This window comes from Conger conger, chromosome 8, assembly GCF_963514075.1.
Source record: "Conger conger chromosome 8, fConCon1.1, whole genome shotgun sequence".
Classification (NCBI taxonomy): domain Eukaryota; kingdom Metazoa; phylum Chordata; class Actinopteri; order Anguilliformes; family Congridae; genus Conger; species Conger conger.
In genome coordinates this window covers 58,316,184-58,336,569 of record NC_083767.1, presented here as the reverse complement: position 1 = coordinate 58,336,569, position 20,386 = coordinate 58,316,184, and the positions used below count along the sequence as shown (strand labels likewise).

At 46.8% G+C, this 20,386-nt stretch overlaps 1 protein-coding gene across 14 annotated transcripts in view; it reads left to right on the top strand.

Annotated features, from left to right (window-relative positions):
* Window positions 1-3,947: 3,947 nt before the first annotated feature.
* ank2b (ankyrin 2b, neuronal) overlaps window positions 3,948-20,386 on the top strand; it is a 223,267-nt gene continuing 206,828 nt past the window's right edge. For 9 of the 14 annotated variants that reach the window (XM_061251032.1, XM_061251035.1, XM_061251033.1 and 6 more), the window contains exon 1: window positions 3,949-4,273. In XM_061251032.1, coding sequence (XP_061107016.1) covers window positions 4,148-4,273 — 126 coding nt within the window. In that variant the 5' untranslated portion in view covers window positions 3,949-4,147. Of the gene's footprint in view, window positions 4,274-15,353; window positions 15,511-20,386 lie in introns of those variants that run through there. The other 5 variants (XM_061251037.1, XM_061251036.1, XM_061251024.1 and 2 more) reach the window with 3 other exon arrangements.

Here is a 20,386-nt window from a genome sequence, read left to right as displayed (position 1 = left end):
ACTGGTCTTCAATCCCTACCTCCTGTTCTAGAAACATACAAGACTACTGACGTCCCTACATGTCCTGGACCCTCACTGAACTACTGAAGCGCCCGTCTGTACTAGATCCTGAATAAAGTACAGAAGTCCCCTGCCTATGCTGGAACCTTACCCTGAGGCAAAATTCTGACCTGACTCAATTTGATTAAAACGTGGAAAATGCCCACAGAAAGGTACATTAAAAGGGGAATTGTAACCCGCTTCCACAACACTGCCTGGAATTGGACGTCTGGGCATTGCATGTACCCACAGAGGGCAAGCTGGTGGAGGTTGTCCATGGGGTGTAGCCAGAGCATATTCCGTCAGATCGTGTTAGGAACACCATAAGTATCGGGCAGTAATAAAATTACCCCGTGCAGCCAGAGAAGGTCAGGAACCATGTAATAGAATTGCTCTGGTTACAATCCATAACCATGGGTGCACAGCCTCCTGTTTATTCCCCAGAATCACTGTTGCCATCTTATTCCTACAGTGCAAGGACTACGCCAGGGGGAAAGCACAACACAAGCAACATGATATGATGAGCTAGTGCTCATATAAAGCGCAGTCGGTGTGATGTCGACCGCACTGGATTTGAAGCCAGAGGAATGTACGTTTATATCTTTGATTAAAATGCCCGCACTTAAAGCACTGAGCAAGAATTAATGGACAGACAAGCAAATGGAAAATACATGATGATAAAAATATATGCTCATTTACAAAAGACCCCAGCCCAGTCCGGTAGGCAAAACAAATTATTTTTTACACGGAAGAACCATATGGCACAAACTATATTTCTGTTGATACCTGTATGTCCACCCATCTCCATTACTAGAGAGACATATTCTTACCAGCCTGTGCAGCTGAATGTGTCAGCTGGTTCTGAGACATATTTAAATACCATTCTTTAGTGATGTTCCCAAAGCTACAGTCAGGTCCATACAGTAATTGGCATCCTTGATAAATATGCACAAGAAATACTGTAAACTAAAGATAATACTGTTATTGACATAAGAATTTGCAGCATGTGTAGTGTGCTTTAATGGAGTGAACCAAAGTGTTACATTCTTTTAATAAAAAACTATTTCCCCAAAAAAACAAGATTTTTTTCCTATAATTCCTGATAAAGTTAGAGAACACATTTGGAGGGAATTTGTTTTGTTACCATTCCACCATGCAGAAATCATTGCTATGCTAGGGTTAGCGCTTCTTCGGTTCAGGCCACAGATTTTGTACAGGATTTAAGTCTGCAGACTGAAATAGCTATTGCAGAACATGGACGTTGTTTTCACTGGGCCAGTTCTGTTCTGATTTTGATGTTTGTTTGCACTCCTGCCAAAAAAACACCTACACCTAAGTATCAACTTCCCAGCAGAGACAACCAGATTTTCAGTCAAAATATCCTGGTACTTTGTTGAATTCATTATGCCATTGATCTGACTTTAAATAGTGCCCCTGGACCACTGGCAGCAAAAAATCCCAAAAGCATCAATTACCCACCTCCATATTCGACAGTAGGTATGAGGTGCTTCTCCTTGTATGCATTCCACTTTTGCTGCTATACATGCCGATTGTGTGCGTGACCAAAAGGTTTAATTTTGGTCTCATCTGACCATAGCAGCCTTTCCAGTCATAATTTTAATGATGTTTGGCATACTTCAGACACTTGGTTTTGGTTATTGTGCCCACGAAAGGCTTTCTTCATGCCACCCTTCCAAAGAGTTTGTTGGTATGGAAGTAGTACAGGAAAATTTAACCATCTGTGCCATCTCTTAAACCAGTGGTGTCCAATCTTATCCTAAAAGGGCCGGCGTGGGTGCAGGTTTTTGTTTTAACCCAGCAGTAACACACCTGATTATACTAATGAACTAATTGTGGTCTTTAATCAAGACCTTGATGAGTAGAATCAGCTGTCTTAGTCCTGTGCTAAAACAACAACCTGCAGACACACCAGCCCTTTCTGGATAAGATTGGAGACCCCTGTCTTAAACTGTGATACTTGGGCAATGCATGGCCTCCTTTACTATCTTCCTCATGGGTTGTGGTTTTGATGAGATTACTTAATAAAAAACATTGAAGCATAAGAGTAAATGTATTAAAATGAAAGTACATAGCTTCCCCATTATCACGGGTGCCAATAATGCTGGAGCTGAGTGTATACTGACTTTCTACTCAACTAGATATAGTCTGGTTAGAATCTGCACATCAAAAAACTTATAATATAAACATGGATTATTTTACCGGTAATTCGACCTACTGTTTTTCCGTACCTCTTGGAAAATCTTTCCAGTGCATTTTGTATTCATTATTTCTCGATTTCAAGTTTATTTGCTTTTTTTTTTTTTTTTTTTTAAACAAACGGCATTGTCAAAAAGCAGCTTTACAGATATCCAGGCTGGGGCACCACTAGGGTGACAGTGGCAGGGAACCACTCCCTGGATGCTAACGGGAAGAAACCTTGAGCCCCGAGCCTGGCTCAGAGGGGGGAGCCCATCCGCTGCAGGCTGGCACGGCTTAATTGGAAAACGGCTGATTGCGTAATGCATGTATAATAAACAGAAAAATAACAGTACATCCTGTAAATGTCAATGACCGTGTGTAATTGCAGCCAAGCAAGGACGGCTCTATTCGTGACGAGAGGCAAGCTGGAAGGCCAATGGGTGGGAGCTGAAGTTGAAGCAACTGCATCTGCGGGCGGGTACTCGGGTCGGTCTTTTGGCTATCGCTTCGGCAAGTTGGCTGAAGCACGGAAAAGAGGAGGGAAAAAAATCCCTTGATTTATAATTGCTGTGAACTCGCGAAACAGCTCTACAATTGCATAACAGAGACTCCAACGATCATGTGCAATGTAAACGAATAACATGTCAGGAACAATATTATCTGTTTCATATTGAACCATACATTAGATTTTAGCTGCTATAATGGGCGTTAAAATTGTTTGTCTACTTATGCGAGTTAAAAAAATAAAAAAACAGGTCCAACTTTCAGCGTGAGAAATGGGAAGGTAGTCGTCATGGAAATTAAACTATTTGTATACCCCTGTTCTTTGGCGACAGGGCAGAAGCGCCCGAGTGATTAAAAGTTTGTCCAGGTGTTGGCAGTTTCAGAGCTCCAGATATCAGATTAAAACTGTCAGGGTCAGGAAAACAAATCGCTCACGAATAGGGGTTCTAGTGAGTGCAGCAGCCCCTCCCCTAAGGGGAACCTGAGGCGGACAGATGGACCGTTGCTGCCCTGTCCTAAAGATGACCAATCACCAGTCACCAGACGTGACCCCCCCCCCCCCTCCCCGAAGAAGCCAAGTGGAAGAGCGTCTCTTTTGGCACAGCGCAGGCAAAATCTCTCTGGCGCAGATAATAGGCTACTCTGCAGTGGACAAATACTGCTGATCCCACTTGCTCAATGCACCAAACAACAATTGATTTGAGTCTGCTGAGATTCCGGGAGTGAGAATTATTCAACTTTTCCAATTTCTCAATCGCGGCTTAATTAAAATTAAGAAAGCTGCCCGATCACAGTGGGTCATAATGAAACATAATTGCAGCCTATTTACATGCACTCACGAGGGGACCTCCCAATAGTTGCCACTGTGCTTGCGAATGCTGATTAAGGCTTTGAGTATTTTAAGCATCGATATTTGGATTCGCCATAAGTAGAGAAGTGAAAATGACACCTCGGCAACGGCGGACTTGTTAACCGGGGTCTGGAATGGAGACTGCTTCCACCCACCCCCGTGCGTGTGTGTGCAATGTGATCACACAAGATTTCTGTGATCTCATCAACCACGCTGCCAGTCTCAGCGCCGCACGACTGTTTCTCCACGGAACACTCAGTGGTCGCTGAAGTGCTGCAGCAGGAAAACACGAGCGTACTCTCTCTCTGCCAAATAGAGGCGGCGGAGGCTAGCGCTCTGTACTCGGGCGCGCTCTGTCTCTCGCTCTCTCACACGCGCATACATAGGCATACTTTCGAAAAGGTCATTCTTACTGGCCACTTGCAGCAGGCTTTTCCTCTGCACATTTCACATGGGGACATCTCCGGGTTTGTAAGGCCTTGGACGAAAACTGCACGGCCTGGCAGGTTGTCGTTGCAGCGGCCAGCTACGGCCACTACATCGCAACGGGACTGAATGTTAAAGAAACCCGAAGAAAGTGACATCAGAAACGGCACTGACTGGAACATGGCTTCCCCCACCTCCTCATCGCCTGGAGGGGGGTCCCCTTCCCCTTCTGGAAATGAAGATCGCATTCGCCAGGTGGGTCAAATGGAAATACGATCAATTTTGCAGTAACTTGGTGCTGGGCGTCTTGTATTTTTTAAATGGGAAAAATATTGTTCCTGCCGTCCCGTGGAAGTTAACGTAGAGCTTGATAATAAAAAATAGTAGTCTAGCTATAGTTACCACTCCTGAGCCTGTCCTTGTCCCGCTGGAACGTGCGAGGGAGGATAGTAAGGCGTTACCCTGGTTACCAAATCTTCAAGGTGCTTCGCTCAAACACACCGGCTAACTACTTCATGAACTAAGTTCTATATTTGTAGCTGAAGCTGTAGGTTAAAAGAGATTTGGCAGTTGTGCAGCTATTTGGCTTGTAAAATAGAGCGGAGCGCATCTTGAACCAACACTGAATCAAGTTTACAAACATTGAATTCGATAAATACCGCTTCAGTCATTCCAGATTTATATTCAGCCGATTCAGTCGTGTATTTATCGGGCAGTAGCCTGTACATATTTCCTACATTATCTGACATCCTTTTCGTCGGCTATCTGCAGAAACACCGAGAAGTGCACGATCTCTTTCATTTTTCTCTTGACATCTATAGAGAATGTCGTATGTTGGCAACAACTGGGTTGTTTACAGCGCGGAAATTCTGTGCCTGCAACGCAGGTGTAGAATTGTATCCGTACCGCCTGGACCCAAAGGCTTGGCACGCAACCTTCTCTGGCTCTTGACATAGCTTGTGCACTTGGGGCGTTTGGTTAGCTATAACGCTGGATTTTGGCGTTTTTTTCCTCTGCTCGATATTAGGACATTTTAACAGTGTAACGGGATTCTGCCTTCGTAGTCGCAAGGCGACTTAAAATAGAGAAGAGAAGGCAGTCACATTCTACTCTGTCGGGCAGGGCGGACTGTTTACTGCTTAACAAACGCTCCCTTGCTCCGCTGCCATAACCAAACACCTGTTTTCTGACAACGGTATTTAAGGCTCACATTTCCTTATGTGTTGATGGTGTGTGTGAGTGTGTGACGTTACCACCGAATGCATACGCGATATAGCCCGCACCTTTTCCACCGCATGACAAGTTCAACCTTCGTGTGAACTTTAGATCAGAAATAGATTGTCTAATCGGCTGGTGCTCTTGTTTTTCTCAAGAGTGTATGGTTAATATGCTTTGGCAAATTCAGCGCTTTAAATAGAAAATTTAGGTTTACAAAAAAACATTGCGTAGAGGAAATACAGAAGTTATTTGACATGAGTGCAGATCAGTGGTCGTCTGATGCGGGTCAATTTAGGAGCGTACTATGTATATAGGGGTGTATGTAAAAAGGGAGCTATAAAATATTAATGTTATCCAGCCTAGTAGAGTCTAGGATTTTGTGCACAAAGCTGGAACGATGACTCTGCTGATTGCGTTTGTGTTTGGCTATAATGGAGACTTGACTCTTTAATGCAGGATATAATTCCATGCTGTGTGGAAAATGATATCCCCTTTAAGTGCTACGTTCCTTGCAGGAGTTTTTGACTAAACTACGAATGCCCCATGCTGTTTTGAGAAATTTAATTTTTGGTATTGGTATGGTCACATACATGAAATTATAAATGATCCGTGTCACCTGTCCAATTAACATATTCATCTAAAAATACAGTGTTAATGTATCATAAATCGTCATAAGGTGAAGTTGTCATAGCAGCCCATAGCCTACTATGTTCATATTTATGGGTGTGGCTCATGGGTCGGATGGAAATCCTTTTTTTTTTTACTACAGTGCTACAGATACCTGTTGGAAATGTAACGTTAGCATCTTTTTTGACAGAATACCTTTTGAAGGTTTCATTTCAGGACGTGTAGTCAGTCTGTGACAATTATAAGATTGATTGTGCAAGCAAGCAACCGCCAAAGCTATAATTGCATGTAAAATCAAGCATAAACATGCAATATCTGCGTGCCACATCCCTGAGATATGTCACGCCTCCACGGTCATGCCCTGTAGTCAGTGTGCCTTGAGAAGGCTGCTCATCGATTGCCCTGCTCAGGGAGAGCAGATGGTTGGCAGAGAGACCTTTAATCAGGAAGTGCCACTTCAGTACGCAGCGCCACCAAATCTTTCGGGTGCCACGTTGTCATCGGGGCGGGTTCCTCGCTTTAATAGAAACACAACTCTGGATCCGTCGCGCCTGGCCACTCGTTTTCACCTGGTGTCTGGGACAGAAAAAAGCGTCGGCGTTACAGAACGAGGGCCTCCCGTCTGACCGCTCGGGTCACGACTCGTAAGACGCCGAGCAAACCCCGAGGGATATGCGACCCCACTGTGCTTCCACCGGCGAATCAGCCGTTCGGGTGGATATTCTCCAGACAAATCCCTCGACAGGAGCGAAGAGGAGTGGGAGCGAGCGTGTGCGAAGGGTGGCGGAACAGGGGCGGCAGATTCTGCCCCCGTGGAGGACATCTGCCCCTCGTTCCCGGCCCGCAGAAGGGCAGTTGCTGACCGGACGAGGCCTGGCAATAGAGGCGCGTGGGGAGACGGAGCTCTTCCTGTTAGCGAGAGGTGGCTGATGTCATTTCTCCGGTAGCGTAGGATCAATTAAAGACTTGTTTTGTTGGGGTTCCCATAGCAGCAGACTTGTTGCCATTTCCATTGTGGATAATGGAAAAATGAAGACTGATGGGGAGGGAGAGAATGACAGAGACTGAGAGAGAGAGAGAGAAAGAGAGAAAGAAGGAGTAAGAGAGCCTCTTGTCTTTTTCTGGGATTCTTTCAAGAGCCTCAGATATGATGTCATGGAAATTTCATATCTTGGGCAGACCCAAGAAATTTAATTAGAAAAACAACCAATATTGCTGTAGAAATTCCAAAAAACAATTGCTAAATGAGTCACAGTAATTGTTTAATTTCACAGTACCAGTTTCAGACAGAACTGAAAATAAAAACAAAACAAAAGCTATGCAAAAAGGTTAAAAAAAGGTGTAAACTTACCAATTAATTGAGAGGTATACACTATATAAGCATAAATGAATAGTATAATATATAATTATAAGCATACAGTAATAGTCTCTTACTTTCAATTGTCTCAGTGCAGTTCAATGATTTGGCAAACAGAGCAGATGACAAGGTATGGCATGAGTCATACTGTGTCAGAGGGAATGAATGGCTGCCTTTCAGGCTGAAGTACTGAGGCAGAGTGAACGCAGTCAGATCAAGAAGGCCCCAGACTTTCTCTGACTTTGCCTTTTCTGAATTCCCCCCCTCCTGCTTCCTGCATAGACACATTTTGCACAGTCATGATTCTGTTCTCCCTGCACTGCCTACACCTCCACTGCAGATTAATAAAGGACAGTGTTTATCTCTGTGTGTGTGAGAGTGTGTGAGAGTGTGTGTGGGTGTCTGTGTGTGTTTGTGTTCCTTTGTCTCTTTGTGTGTTTCTGCATGTGTCTGTTTCCTTGTGTGTGCGGGGATGTGTGTGCGTGTGTCTTTGCGCGTGTGCATGAATTTGTGTGCGTGTGTGTATGCATTGGTGTGTGTGTGTGTGAGTGTGTGTGTGTGTACGCGTGCATTTCGTGTTTACTGCTGTATCACAGGCTTGTTCAGTGAGCGGGTCCTTAAGTAGTGGGACGTGCCTCCCAGTGCATCTGCGTATTTCGGTTATTTTGGGGGCACAGATAAAGGTAACACTCTTCGCTCCTGGGTATGACTGCTGCTCTCACATGCCTCCTCTGCCTCTCTTCTTCTCCTAATCTGGAAGCACGAGGGGGCATTTCATCATGCTTGCAGGCGGTGGATATTTCGGATCATTTACAAGCCAGTCTTTCAAACGTGGTGGATTTGGCAGCATATGGTCAATGATTTTACAGAATGTTCTATACATGAATAATTTATGCGTACTGTTTCACGCCGCATTGACAGTAGTTAGTTCTGCCATAAGGATATTAGGGTATTTACCCTGGAACAAATTTACTGGAGTTCCTCTTTCCTCAGTGTTACATGCAGTAATATCAGCTTCAGCTCTGTATAGTGCCTGTTATTTGTTAGACCATTTTGGGCTGGACTTCCGCACGGTGATTCAGGAATTGGGTTAATCCTGCAAGAGGGATCCCAGTTTATCATCTTGCTCAAGGACTCACACAGTCTTGCCCCCCTCGTTAGTGGCACTGGGCAGGTATATATTACATTGCATTACATTGCATTACTGGCGTTTGGCAAGAGACAATCCTCCCCTGGAGCAATGCAGGGTTAAGGGCCTTGCTCAAGGGCCCAACGGCTGTGCAAATCTTATTGTGGCTACACGGGGGGGGGATCGAACCACCGACCTTGTTGGTCCCAAGGTCGGTGGTTGCCATTTTGTCTGGGTGACATACGTGCCATCAGGTGGGGCCTGAGTGCTCCGGTGGCCGCATTACCAAGTGTTACGCCCGACGCGTCTCTCTCGCTCCCTCCTCTCCTGTCTCTATTTCGCAACGCTGTGCCGCTTCAGACTGCAGTGGGACTGCAGGCTCTCTCTCTCTGTACATCCCTCACCGAATTCTCCGCCAATCGGGTGCAGAGATGGACGTTGTGGCTCTGGCTGGCACACAGGGGACTGTTGTGACGCAGCTAGCTCGCCCCTCCCGGCACAGCGGGAGCGCTTAAGCGCCCGGACCGTCGGATGTGGCGTGAAATCGTTCTCCCAGCGCGTGCCTCGGTATACGAACAGGCGGGGCCCACATGTGGAGGCAGGAGTCGCTGTATCTGTCACAGCGAATCACAGCAGCTGACAGAGTGAGCTGTCAGAGAGACAGGAAGCCCGTCTCTGCGGGCGCGTGTGTTTTTAACGGGCGAAATCTCATAACCACGTTTCTGACACAAACACAATGAGGCGTGAAATAGGCTTAGGTTGGGCCTGCCTTGCTGACTCACTGGAGCTGTGAAGAGAAGTTGGGGGAGAGAGGGGAGACCCCACGGGACCCCTTCCCAGAGGCCTTTGTGACTTTGTTTCGCGTGCGGAGAGCTACGGAGACCTTCAGCACCCAGTCCAGTGTGCCCTCTCCCTTGCCCCATCACTGCACTGGAGGTCGTAAAAGAGCCCCGTCCAAACGCCTCGTATTTTCGAGAGGATGCCACCGTCTAGTCTTTATTATTTATGTGCTTACCAGACACCGCTACAATTACCAACTTAACAGTGCACTTATTCAATGAATATAAAGGGAGAAAATAAAAGGTAAAATGGTCATTACTCATTTGCTTGTGGTGTAGAAACACCTGTGCACAATGACATGCATTTTGTAGCTTTACAATTTTTCTTTTTTTCAGTAGTAGTATCTTGTTGAGTCTTTGCTCCAGGTTGCATTGTGAGTACCTCAGTACCTGCATTGTTTTTGCCACAGGGAAACAAACCTGCAACCTCTTGGTTCTTTTTACAAATGTGCTGTGCAGCAGTGCTACGCAGGACACAAAACCAGTGCAGGGTGGAGTGTGCGATCTACACCAGCTGTTCCCAAACTCTTTCATGCTGTGGACTGATCATTTCCTAGTCACAAAATCACGCACTTCTTTATGACTAACTGCAATTGCTGATCACCGATCAGCTGTGTGATGGTGGGTTGATTAGGAGTGTGATGGTGGGTGGAACAGAAGTGTGACGCTAGGTTGATCTGGAGTGTAATGCTAGATGGATCAGGAGTGTAATGCTAGATGGATCTGGAGTGTAATGCTAGATGGATCAGGAGTGTAATGCTAGATGGATCAGGAGTGTAATGCTAGATGGATCTGGAGTGTAATGCTAGATGGATCAGGAGTGTGACTCTAGGTGGATCAGGAGTGTAATGCTAGATGGATCAGGAGTGTAATGCTAGATGGATCAGGAGTGTAATGCTAGGTGGATCAGGAGTGTAATGCTAGGTGGATCAGGAGCATGACAACAGGTGGATCAGGACTGTGATGGTGGGTTGATCTGGAGTGTAATGGTGGGTGGATCAGCAGTGTGACTCTAGGTGGATCAGGAGTGTGACTCTAGGTGGATCAGGAGTGTGACTCTAGGTGGATCAGGAGTGTGACACTAGGTGGATCAGGAGTGTGACTCTAGGTGGATCAGGAGTGTGACTCTAGGTGGAACAGGAGTGTGACACTAGGTGGATCAGGAGTGTGACACTAGGTGGATCAGGAGTGTGACTCTAGGTGGATCAGGAGTGTGACACTAGGTGGATCAGGAGTGTGACTCTAGGTGGATCAGGAGTGTGACTCTAGGTGGAACAGGAGTGTGACACTAGGTGGATCAGGAGTGTGACTCTAGGTGGATCAGGAGTGTGACTCTAGGTGGATCAGGAGTGTGACTCTAGGTGGAACAGGAGTGTGACACTAGGTGGATCAGGAGTGTGACTCTAGGTGGATCAGGCGTGTGACACTAGGTGGATCAGGAGTGTGACACTAGGTGGATCAGGAGTGTGACACTAGGTGGATCAGGAGTGTGACTCTAGGTGGAACAGGAGTGTGACTCTAGGTGGATCAGGAGTGTGACTCTAGGTGGATCAGGAGTGTGACACTAGGTGGAACAGGAGTGTGACACTAGGTGGATCAGGAGTGTGACACTAGGTGGATCAGGAGTGTGACACTAGGTGGATCAGGAGTGTGACTCTAGGTGGATCAGGAGTGTGACACTAGGTGGAACAGGAGTGTGACAGCAGCTGGATTTGGGTCGCCGTGGCAGCAGCGCCTCTCCGTCTCCCGCGGAAGCGCTTCGGGACGCGTATCCGAAATCCGTAGCAAGGTCGCGGTGCGGTCTGGCCCACGGTCTGGGCCGCGGGCATATTTAGCGTGTGCGGCGTGCCTCTCCCCTGCCCCCTCTGCGCGAGCCGTCTGGCTCTGAGGCTGTGTGGGCAGGTTAAGCACAGTTTGGTGTAACAGAGCATGTTAACACTGATCAATAGTATCGAGTGGGAGCGAGGCTTGGCCTGGCCTGGCGTTCGGGTGGGGTGGTGGTGGGGGGGGGGGATGTGAATGGCTTCTTGTGCGGAGCCGAGGGACAATGAGAGGGCTGTTCCTACGTACAAATTCACTCCCAGGAGCCTGTCTCCATTTACCGATAAACCAACAATCGAGTGCGTTTGGAGGACAGCCTTTAGGCGGCCGGTGTGCCAGCGGCACTGAATGTTGCAGCACCTATGGAGCCAACCGAGGACACAGCCTGCCGGCCTGTGCTGTCAGTCCTGGCTGTCTGGTGGTGGTTGGACCCGCCCGTAAATTAGGCTCCATAATGCCGTGTGGACAGGTGTGAAGAAGGCAATGTGCGCAGGACTGTTGACATAAACCCCGCTGGAAAAAAAACAACTCCAGCTAGGTTTTGAAACAGCTGGTAGCTGGTAGAGCAGGTGGGACCAGCTCCATACTCAACATGGTGTGACCACCTTAAGCTAGGTTTTGAAACAGCTGGTAGGGGGTCATTTCAAACTGGCCATAGCTGGATTTTACACTTGGGAAGTCCTCTGTTTGATCGTTATGAGATAATTTTGATTAATATGCTGGCTACAAATACAAAGTGTAATTGAAGGATTGTATTTTCTTTTAATATAAGCGCTGGGGATTATCATTTTGTTGGAACTACTTGGGTCTGAGAAACCTAACCTCCGGAACCCATTAAAGACAATTGGCTTGATAAGTGTTTCCGACAATTAGTTCTCAAGGCAATAATTTAGTTTCCTTAATTTTGCAGGTTATTTCTGTTGTGTGACCCTGTCCTTGAATGACTCATCAATCGCGGAACTGATGCTAAAATAAGAACTTGTTATCACCAGCAGACAGGAGTGCCATGGATTGGCCCTCCTGGAGGGTTCTGTAAAAGATGGAGGCAGGAAGTAGTCATGTGTTTCTGCTTCCTGTGAACGCTCACGGTTCTTTAGGGAGAATGTGAGCCCAGGTTTGAGCTCTGGAAGCCTGTTGGGTCATGGCTCCCTGGTCCTTAAACACCCCCTGGAATAAATCAGCCGATTGACCTGATGAGTCTTGTTCCTCTTGAGTGATGGGATGTCGGAGGGGGTGAGGGACTCGTAAAAAGCATGTGAGCCCAAGGCCACAGAAGACGGGATAGGCTGGTGTGGATTATACCATAAGCCCAACGGAAGGCGTCATTCATCCATTCATCATTCGTTTAATGGGGTTATATTCAGGTAACAGAGTCTAATCATCTACCCCCCTCTCCGTCACTGTCTCTCAGGTGAGCAACATTATACTTTTGGGTTAATCAGAACATGAATCTGAGGTTGCTGTATTTTTAAGCATTGCTTGTTCTAGTGTTTGCTCCTATAACTCATGGTTTCACATTCAGTGTGGTATCATACCGATTTTGTGTCTTAGAACATGGATTTTTTTTTATTTTTTTATTTGTTTTTAGTTTTGAACAGAACTATTGTGTCCTTATGTTTGCTGTTTTCAGCTTAATGCCATCCAAATTGCCTTTACTGGTTACCCTGCACCTAAATTCATATTGATCCTGCAATGTGGATTAAAAAAAATTGCCTTTGCTGTTTCTTGTTTTGATAATCTATCGGGAATGGATCAGAGCATCTCGCAGATGCTGCAAGAATTAATGAATTAATAATTTAATCAGATGCTTTTTCATCATTGTATTGTTGTTGTTATGTCTGTTGCTCCAGACATATTTGTGTGTGCTGTCCCTGTTCCTGACCCCAGTGGGTTGGCATGTTGCTCTGAATAACAATAAGGTTCGTAATCTTGTTTCTCTCATGTCTCATGACTGAGCTGGGCCGCCTTTGATTTAAGATGATCTACGATCTACGATCTTGGGTCTTATGGTCAAATGGTCAACCTCAATTTAGGTTTTGTTTTGCTCTTTTTAATGATTTTCTTTGATTTTTCTTATCTGTACATTCAATGTTTGGATGATGTCAGCATTCCAAGGACAAACACCAAAATCAAGTGACGGATGCCAGTGAATCATATTTCTTAGTAATGTGCAGGATGCAAAGGAATATGATTAACCCGCCCAACTAAAATAGTTTGATTTAGAGTTAACAAAAACCGGGTTAGCAGAACTGCCAGGGTGCCTACGATACAGTATATGCAAGTGTGTCCTGCAGAGTTTGTAAACAGTGTTAAGACACCAAAGTAAATGTCTTAAGAGTCTCTTGTGAACTCCTAACTGTTCTGTTTATCAGTGGAGGAGATGTGCAATTTTTCTGTAAAAACAGATAAAGAGTACAAGCTTTCTTTTGTCTTCAGAGCTGCAATGCTAACGTGCTACGTGCATAGCGGGCAGTTTTGGCGGCTATGTGAGTGCACGGGAACCCTGCGGTCCGGCTGAGAAACCTTGAGGGATGGCTCGTGAAGGGGAAAGTGGAAGGAAACTAGACGGACTCATCCGCACCCAGCAGGACGTCGTGTTTCACAGCGGAGTCTGCCAAACACTCTCTCAGTGATCTTCGGATTAGTCATGGTGTTTTTGGGCGTGTCCTCTAATGCGTTCTCAAAGGGGCGCTCCCGGGCGGTGCACCCGGCTAACACGCTAGCTCTGACGGCAGTGATGGTCCCGACGGTCTCCCGTCGACATGTGCTCCCTTCACCGCGTTGCACTGGCTGACCCGACATCTGCTCTCCATGGCAACATGAAATACAGTGACCCTGGCCAACTGGTGACACCCCCCCCCCCCACACACACACACACACACACACACGCTGTTGAACCTCTCACGTCTGTTTTTAACGTCAGCAGTTCCCCCCAGCTTAGTGCAGGTAACTCGGTGTTATAATGTCTGAACTGCTTCTCGCACCCGTGAAATGTGATCCCCGGGGTACTCTCTGTACATGGCAGTGAATGTTCTGCGTGTGAAACCAATAACCCCGTAAAAGACCACCTGAGCAAGATTTATCCTGCTCTTCGACATCGGAGCAAACTAGGTGCTGCAGACTCGCCCTCCTTAATGTCACGCAAAGGCTGCCTATTAATATAACCAACCTTGTGACCTTTATCAGTAAACAGAAGCAATTATTCAGTATCATGCTAGCGATGATTTTCACACTGTAGCACTGGGGGAGACCCTGCGTTTAATCTTGCACGGTTATGGTGTGTAAGAAACTGCTGCAACACACCGGCTGTGGCACATTTGAGGTGTTTAGTATCTGTGATCAGACACGTCGGGATTTGCGCATGATATGAACTTCTGTTGAAAAGTTTTAGCACACAGCTGAGGTAACGGACCGTGATTCAGGAATCAGTCCGTTGCAGTTGCACACCGAGGACCGGGATTCGATTCCCGGTCCGCTGCCAAAGCCGAGGTTTGCCTGCTCACGTGGAGCGGCGTAATTGGCGTGTCGCTCTGAGGGCGGTGGGAGGACTCGGCACGGCCCGTAGGATCACCACATATAGTAGCGCCCCGTTCGCCTCAGAGTCGCGGTCACGGGGACTGTGCTTGGTGAAGCCGTGTCAGCCTCTAGGATTTCCGGTGTATCCCCAGCTAACACGGGTAATTGCTTTAGATAGGGTACAATTGGCTGCCAAATTGGCAAAAAAAACGGGAAAAAAAACGAAGCAAATTGACGAAAAGAAGAAAAGTTTTGATCTGTAATGCTGTCTCCAGTACGACCCCCCTGCAGTCTTTGGTGACACACTGCACGCTCATTTGCACTCAACGAGTCTCCACCCCTCTCAGTAAAATCAATTAAAAATATTCCATTTGCAGTGACCGGCCCTGCTTGACTCTCGAGTTTTAAGAGCACAGGATATAGTTTCCGCTGCTCGCTCAGACCTTCTGCCCCATGAGTTTCCAGCGAACGTCCTTTGAGGTATTCTCACCCCTCGTTAAGAGACCGAAGCGCCCTCGACTGCTTCCGAACCGTGGCGACCGCCGGTAATCCGACGGAGGTCCGCGCAGAAATGAGATTATCGTTTTATTCTCTCCCTCGTCCCGCGTTTGCGCTAACGGGCGCCCGGCTCCCGGTGCTGTGGCGCGGGACCGCCTGGTGCTGATTGGCCGCCACGGGGCCCGCGTCGCCCTGGGATACGGCTTCTCGTCTGTGTCGTCTCTCTTGGGTGTTTTTTTTTCTCTTCTTCCTCTTCCTGTGCCGCCGCCGGGCCCTTGGCGCTACCCCGTCACATGACGCACGACGCCGGGCTCTGATTGGTGGCGGGGGACTGGAAGAGGGCTGGCGTCTGGCGCGGGTTTCTCCGGACGCTCATTCGTCAGGGCTGTAGCGGGACCAGCAGCTCACTGAAGCAGAGGGAACCGCGTCCCCGTCTCCTCTCTCTTTCTCTCCATCCCCGGAGTCACGCTGTTCTCCACCGCTTCCTGTAAGTACCTCCAGCGGGACCCCCCCCCCCTTCACCCCTAACCCCCCCTCCCCCCCTCCCCTCCCCCCGTGCCCAGGCCCCACTCATGGGGTCTCTCCCCCTGACCTCCTTAATGGGTTGCACCCCCAGTTCAGCTAGCAAGGGGTTAATGGAACACGGGTCCGATGACATCAGCGGGGTGGACTTACAGCGGTTGGGAGGGTCTCTTTTGTGTCTGTAGTACTCCGGGTGGTTGTGTCTCTTGGTTTTTATTTGTTTTTCACTCTGGACTGTACTGCATCTGTACTCTCCAGACTCACTTAATATAAATAAACAGAATGGTTGCGAAACAGAAAAAGTTAGTTACTGTGTTGTGGGCCTGGCTTGTGTCATTCGGTTCACGTGGCAGGTTACTGTACGGTTATCTCCAGCGACAACAAGAACAAACAAACAAACAAACAAACAGAAAAAAAATCTGAATTCTTTTCTCGCAGATATTAAATTTCTTCCTCAGGGGTTTAAAAAATCCTTCCTATGTGTTTGTTGTGCTGTACCAAACTAGGATTGAAGTTGAAGGGGTGGTATGTTTTCATTCTTCCCCGTTGAGTTTGCTAAGGGTTTTCCTGGGATTACACTGGCCTTGGCAGGGCAGTGTGAGGATGCTGCTTTGAATCCCGCTGTCGTTCCCGGTGAAATAAGCTCCGGCCGCTCTCCCGAAACCTAATTAGCATCAGCGCATTAGACATTACACATCGTGATGTTTTTTTTTTTTCTTTCACTCGTAACGGCTGCACAGTCCTCCCCTTCTCTTCTGCGCCCCTTCTCCATTTTATCAGAAGCCACACAAGGCCAACGCAGACCCATCACCCTGTCCCTTCCCCCCCCCTCCCGGGCAGGAGAATTATATTACATTCTCCAAAGGGGAGCTCGTGTTCACCAGCTTACTGGAACTCGCTATTCTTACCGCACAAAACAGCGAGGGGGAGAAAAAAAGAAAGAACGAAAGATGGAATTTCTTTCAGAGATGTCCAGCTTTGTCCGGGGTGGGATAGAGGGGAATGAGGACGAGGCCGGGGCTGGGAGAGTGTTTGGCTCTGCGTTAGAGAGGCCAGAAAGAGCGCGCCCTCTCCGTTTCACAGAACGCCGGCCGAGGTGGTGCGATCGCACCCTCGCGCAACCCTGTTTGTGAATTTAGGAAGACCCTCCTGTACCCTACTGTACCTTCCCAATGAGTGTGTGTGTGTGTGTGTGTGTGTGTGTGTGTGTGTGTGAGTGGGTGTGTGGTGTGTATGTATACGTATGTGTACCGTGTGTGTATTTGTGTGTATTTGTGTATGTCTGTGTGTCGTTTGTACGTATATGTCCGTGTACGGTATGTGTGGGTATGCCTGTGTGTGTGTGTGTGTTTGTTTGGTTGTCTGGGTGCATATGTTGGTTATGTATGTGTATGTGCTTTTGTTTCTTATGGTTGTGATGTGTGTGTGTTAGTGTTAGTGTATGTGAGGGTAGGAGTGGTGTTGGGGGCAACTGAGGTATTTTGTTCACACACATTTTCACTGGGGCAAGGTGTGTTTGCAGGCTAAGAGGTTGTGAAGGGAATCTCTCGCTGAACAGTTTCTTTGATGCTGTTGCAATGTGGTCTCGTGTTTAAGGAGCGGATTATGCACCCCAAAGTTTGTAGGTATGGTTCTCACGTGGATCACTCTACAGTCTCTTCTGTAAGCTACTTTTAAATATGTGTTTGTTTCTGTGAAGCTGGCTGTCCAAAAGTATGATGTGCAAAAATTGAAAGGTGTCTTGTACAGGGTTAAAACCGTGGATGTGAGTGTAGAAAACAGAGTGTTGTGGGGTCTGTCCCAGGCAAGGTTATGGGTTATGGCTCTCCCTTATGGGTCTCCCTCCGCACTGCAAAAACCAAAAAATAATTTTAGTAGTAAAGTATTTTAGTGCTTATTTTGAGTCTTAAAATCTTATTTCTTTGACTTCTTTGCCAAATAAGACAAAAATATTGCCAATGGGGTTTGACTGACAATTTGACTGAATTCAAGATGTGCCGATGGGACGAGAACACGTCACTTGTCAAGCAAACGGAAACTTAAAACAAGCTAATATTTCATTTTCTACTTGAGAGAAATAAAATAAGATCTTAAGACTTTTCCCAGGACTAAAGACACTTGTTAAGACAAGCGTGTTTTGCAGAATGTGGGCGTGCAGTCTGCAGCCTTTCCATGCTGTCCTTTGTCTAATGCTGTGTCCTGGGGTACGCTTTCCCCCCCAAAACTCTGCCCCCTCCTGCCCCCCCCCCCCCCATATTTTACTTGGTGACATCACAAACTAACAAATTTAGAAAAAGCGGGTGTCATTCTGGGCATGGCGTTCCCGTTCATTCCTGGCGAAATTGGGAAATGAAAACCATCTGTTCCTCTGTTTTCTCTCTCTTTCGTTCCTCTCGTACCTCGTGCCCGACTCTGGTTCTGCATCAGTCGGATGCTTTGCATAGCAAAGGCGCTAATTATCCAAAAATCCAAACAGATTTCTTTTTCGCTCAAGTGTTTTTTGTCATGTAAGAAGAATTTTTTTTTTTCTCTCTCTCTCTCAAGTGTGAAATATTAGCTTGTTTTAAGTCACGGTTTGCCTGACAAGTTACATTTTCTTACCCCCTTTGCCAAATGTTGAAATGAGTCAAACTGTCTCAGCCTATTGGCAACATTTTTGTCTCATTTAGCAAAGAAAGTCACAGAAATAAGAATTTACGTCAAAATATAAGACTGAAATACTTGTTGAGATAGATTTTTTTTTGTTTTGTATTTTGCAGTGTTGTGACACTGCTGTAATACACTGTGCTAAAACGCCTCTGACAAACACTGCAGAACCGTTGCAGTTTATCTGAATTATGGGTTGGAGCTCGGATTCAGGTGTCCGACAGGCAGGCTTATCGTGTTCAGCTCCGTAATGTCTCTGGCACATAACGCCATTTAACATTCTGACAGCCCTAGCACTGTAATTGCCTGTATAAAAGCGCTACACAGTCCGCCGAGAGAAAAACACTATGTGAGCAAACGTGTACTACACGAAATCGGATTTAGAACATAAGCGCAACGCTGAACGAAAACGAATTGAAATTAAGCCGTCCGTCTGCTAAGTGACGGGTTTCGAACATTGATCCCCCACCCTAACAACCCCCTACCCCCCACCTCTCTCTGGCTGCAGACACACCCTCCTGATGGACAGAGAGAGGTTTGGTTGAACCTCCTTAGCCCCCTCCCCCTGTCCCCTAGGATTACAGACTGTCTCCCTGTAAATCCCTCAGTGTGATTCATAATCAAAGCGACGTACTATAGGAAAGACAAGCTTGTATTTCTTTTGTCTGTCCTTCTCCCTCTCTCTCTCTCTCTCTCTCTCTCTCTCCTTCTTTCTCCACCCCCCAAGAGGTATTCTTTTCTTGGCTTTATGCGTCACGTGACTTACAGGAAGTATTGCTAATGGTGATGTGGTCTTATTGCATTAGTCTGCAGCAATCAGCTTACCGATGCATTGTGGGCCATAATGCGAGGGGGCGGGGGCCTGGCCCTGAGACCTGTCTGTGGGTGTCTGGAACTGCACTTTGCTTAATCACGTCACCCAATGGCAGGCCAGCCAGTGCTCAGGGCCACTCCCACCTCGCATCAATAAATTATAAAAGGCCACTTCCAGGAGATGTACAGAGAATGAAAAACATCCCTATCGCACAGTGGGACTGAGGTGAGGTATTCAGGCGCAGAGAACAGAAGTGAGGTAATGCACGGACGTAAGATGAGATGGTCGAGGAATTATTGAAATGAAAAGGTAAAAACTCCTGGCCTGGTATAAACTGCAGCTCTCTCAAGGCGGGTACTCCAGAGACACACACACACACACACACACACACACGGAGACGGACACACGGAGACGGACACACACAGAAGCACTCACACTCGTGCACACACACCTGCACACACACACGCAGAGACGCACACACACACAAATGCATGTACGCACACATGCGCACACACATGCAGAGACACACGCAGAGACACACACACACGCAGACAAATGCATGTACATGCACATGCACACACAGACGCTCACACAGATGCACACACACACACACACACACACACAGAGCCTAGTGGAAGCATCTGCTGGCTCTTCTGATTGCTATGTGTCCCTTCGTGTCTCCATCAGATAGGCAGACAGCTGCAGTGTGGTGTAACCTACAGTGGAAGTGCTACTGGTGGCACCATCCGTGGAAATGTTGCCTGGGGCGCTAAGTATGGCATCTGTGTGTGAGGGATCGCACTACGAAGCCGAATGACCCGAGCATACTCCAAAAAACAAAAACAGAACCAGTATTTTAGTCTTATATTGAGACAGAAAATCTTATTTCTTTGACTTTTTCACGAAAAATATATTGCCTATGCGTTGAGACAGTTTGACTCATTTCGATATTTGCCATTTGAATAAGAAAGTTTCACTTGACAGGCAAATCTCATTTCATTTCAAGATTTGCCCGTGGAATAAGTAAAATTTCACTTGTAAAGCGGACATTAACTTCAAACAATCTTATATTTTCTCATTGAGAAAAAGTCTTATTGCGAGACTTTTTAAGACAGTCACTTTTGCAGTGCAGTCTGAGTGACAGCACCAGCCTAGACAATGCAAGTGCACTGTAATTATTAATTGCGTATGAAACCAAAGATCAGCAGAGCATCTTTCTCAAGTCATAATCATATCAGTTGGGTCTGTCCGGCATTAGGAATCCAGTAACCTCGATCAGAGTAGTAGTGAGGTCCTAGTTTATTGTGTCATACACAGTATTGTAGTGTAGCATGATGGATAGCATACTAGTATTGTAATCCCAAAGTTTTAGTTTCAATTT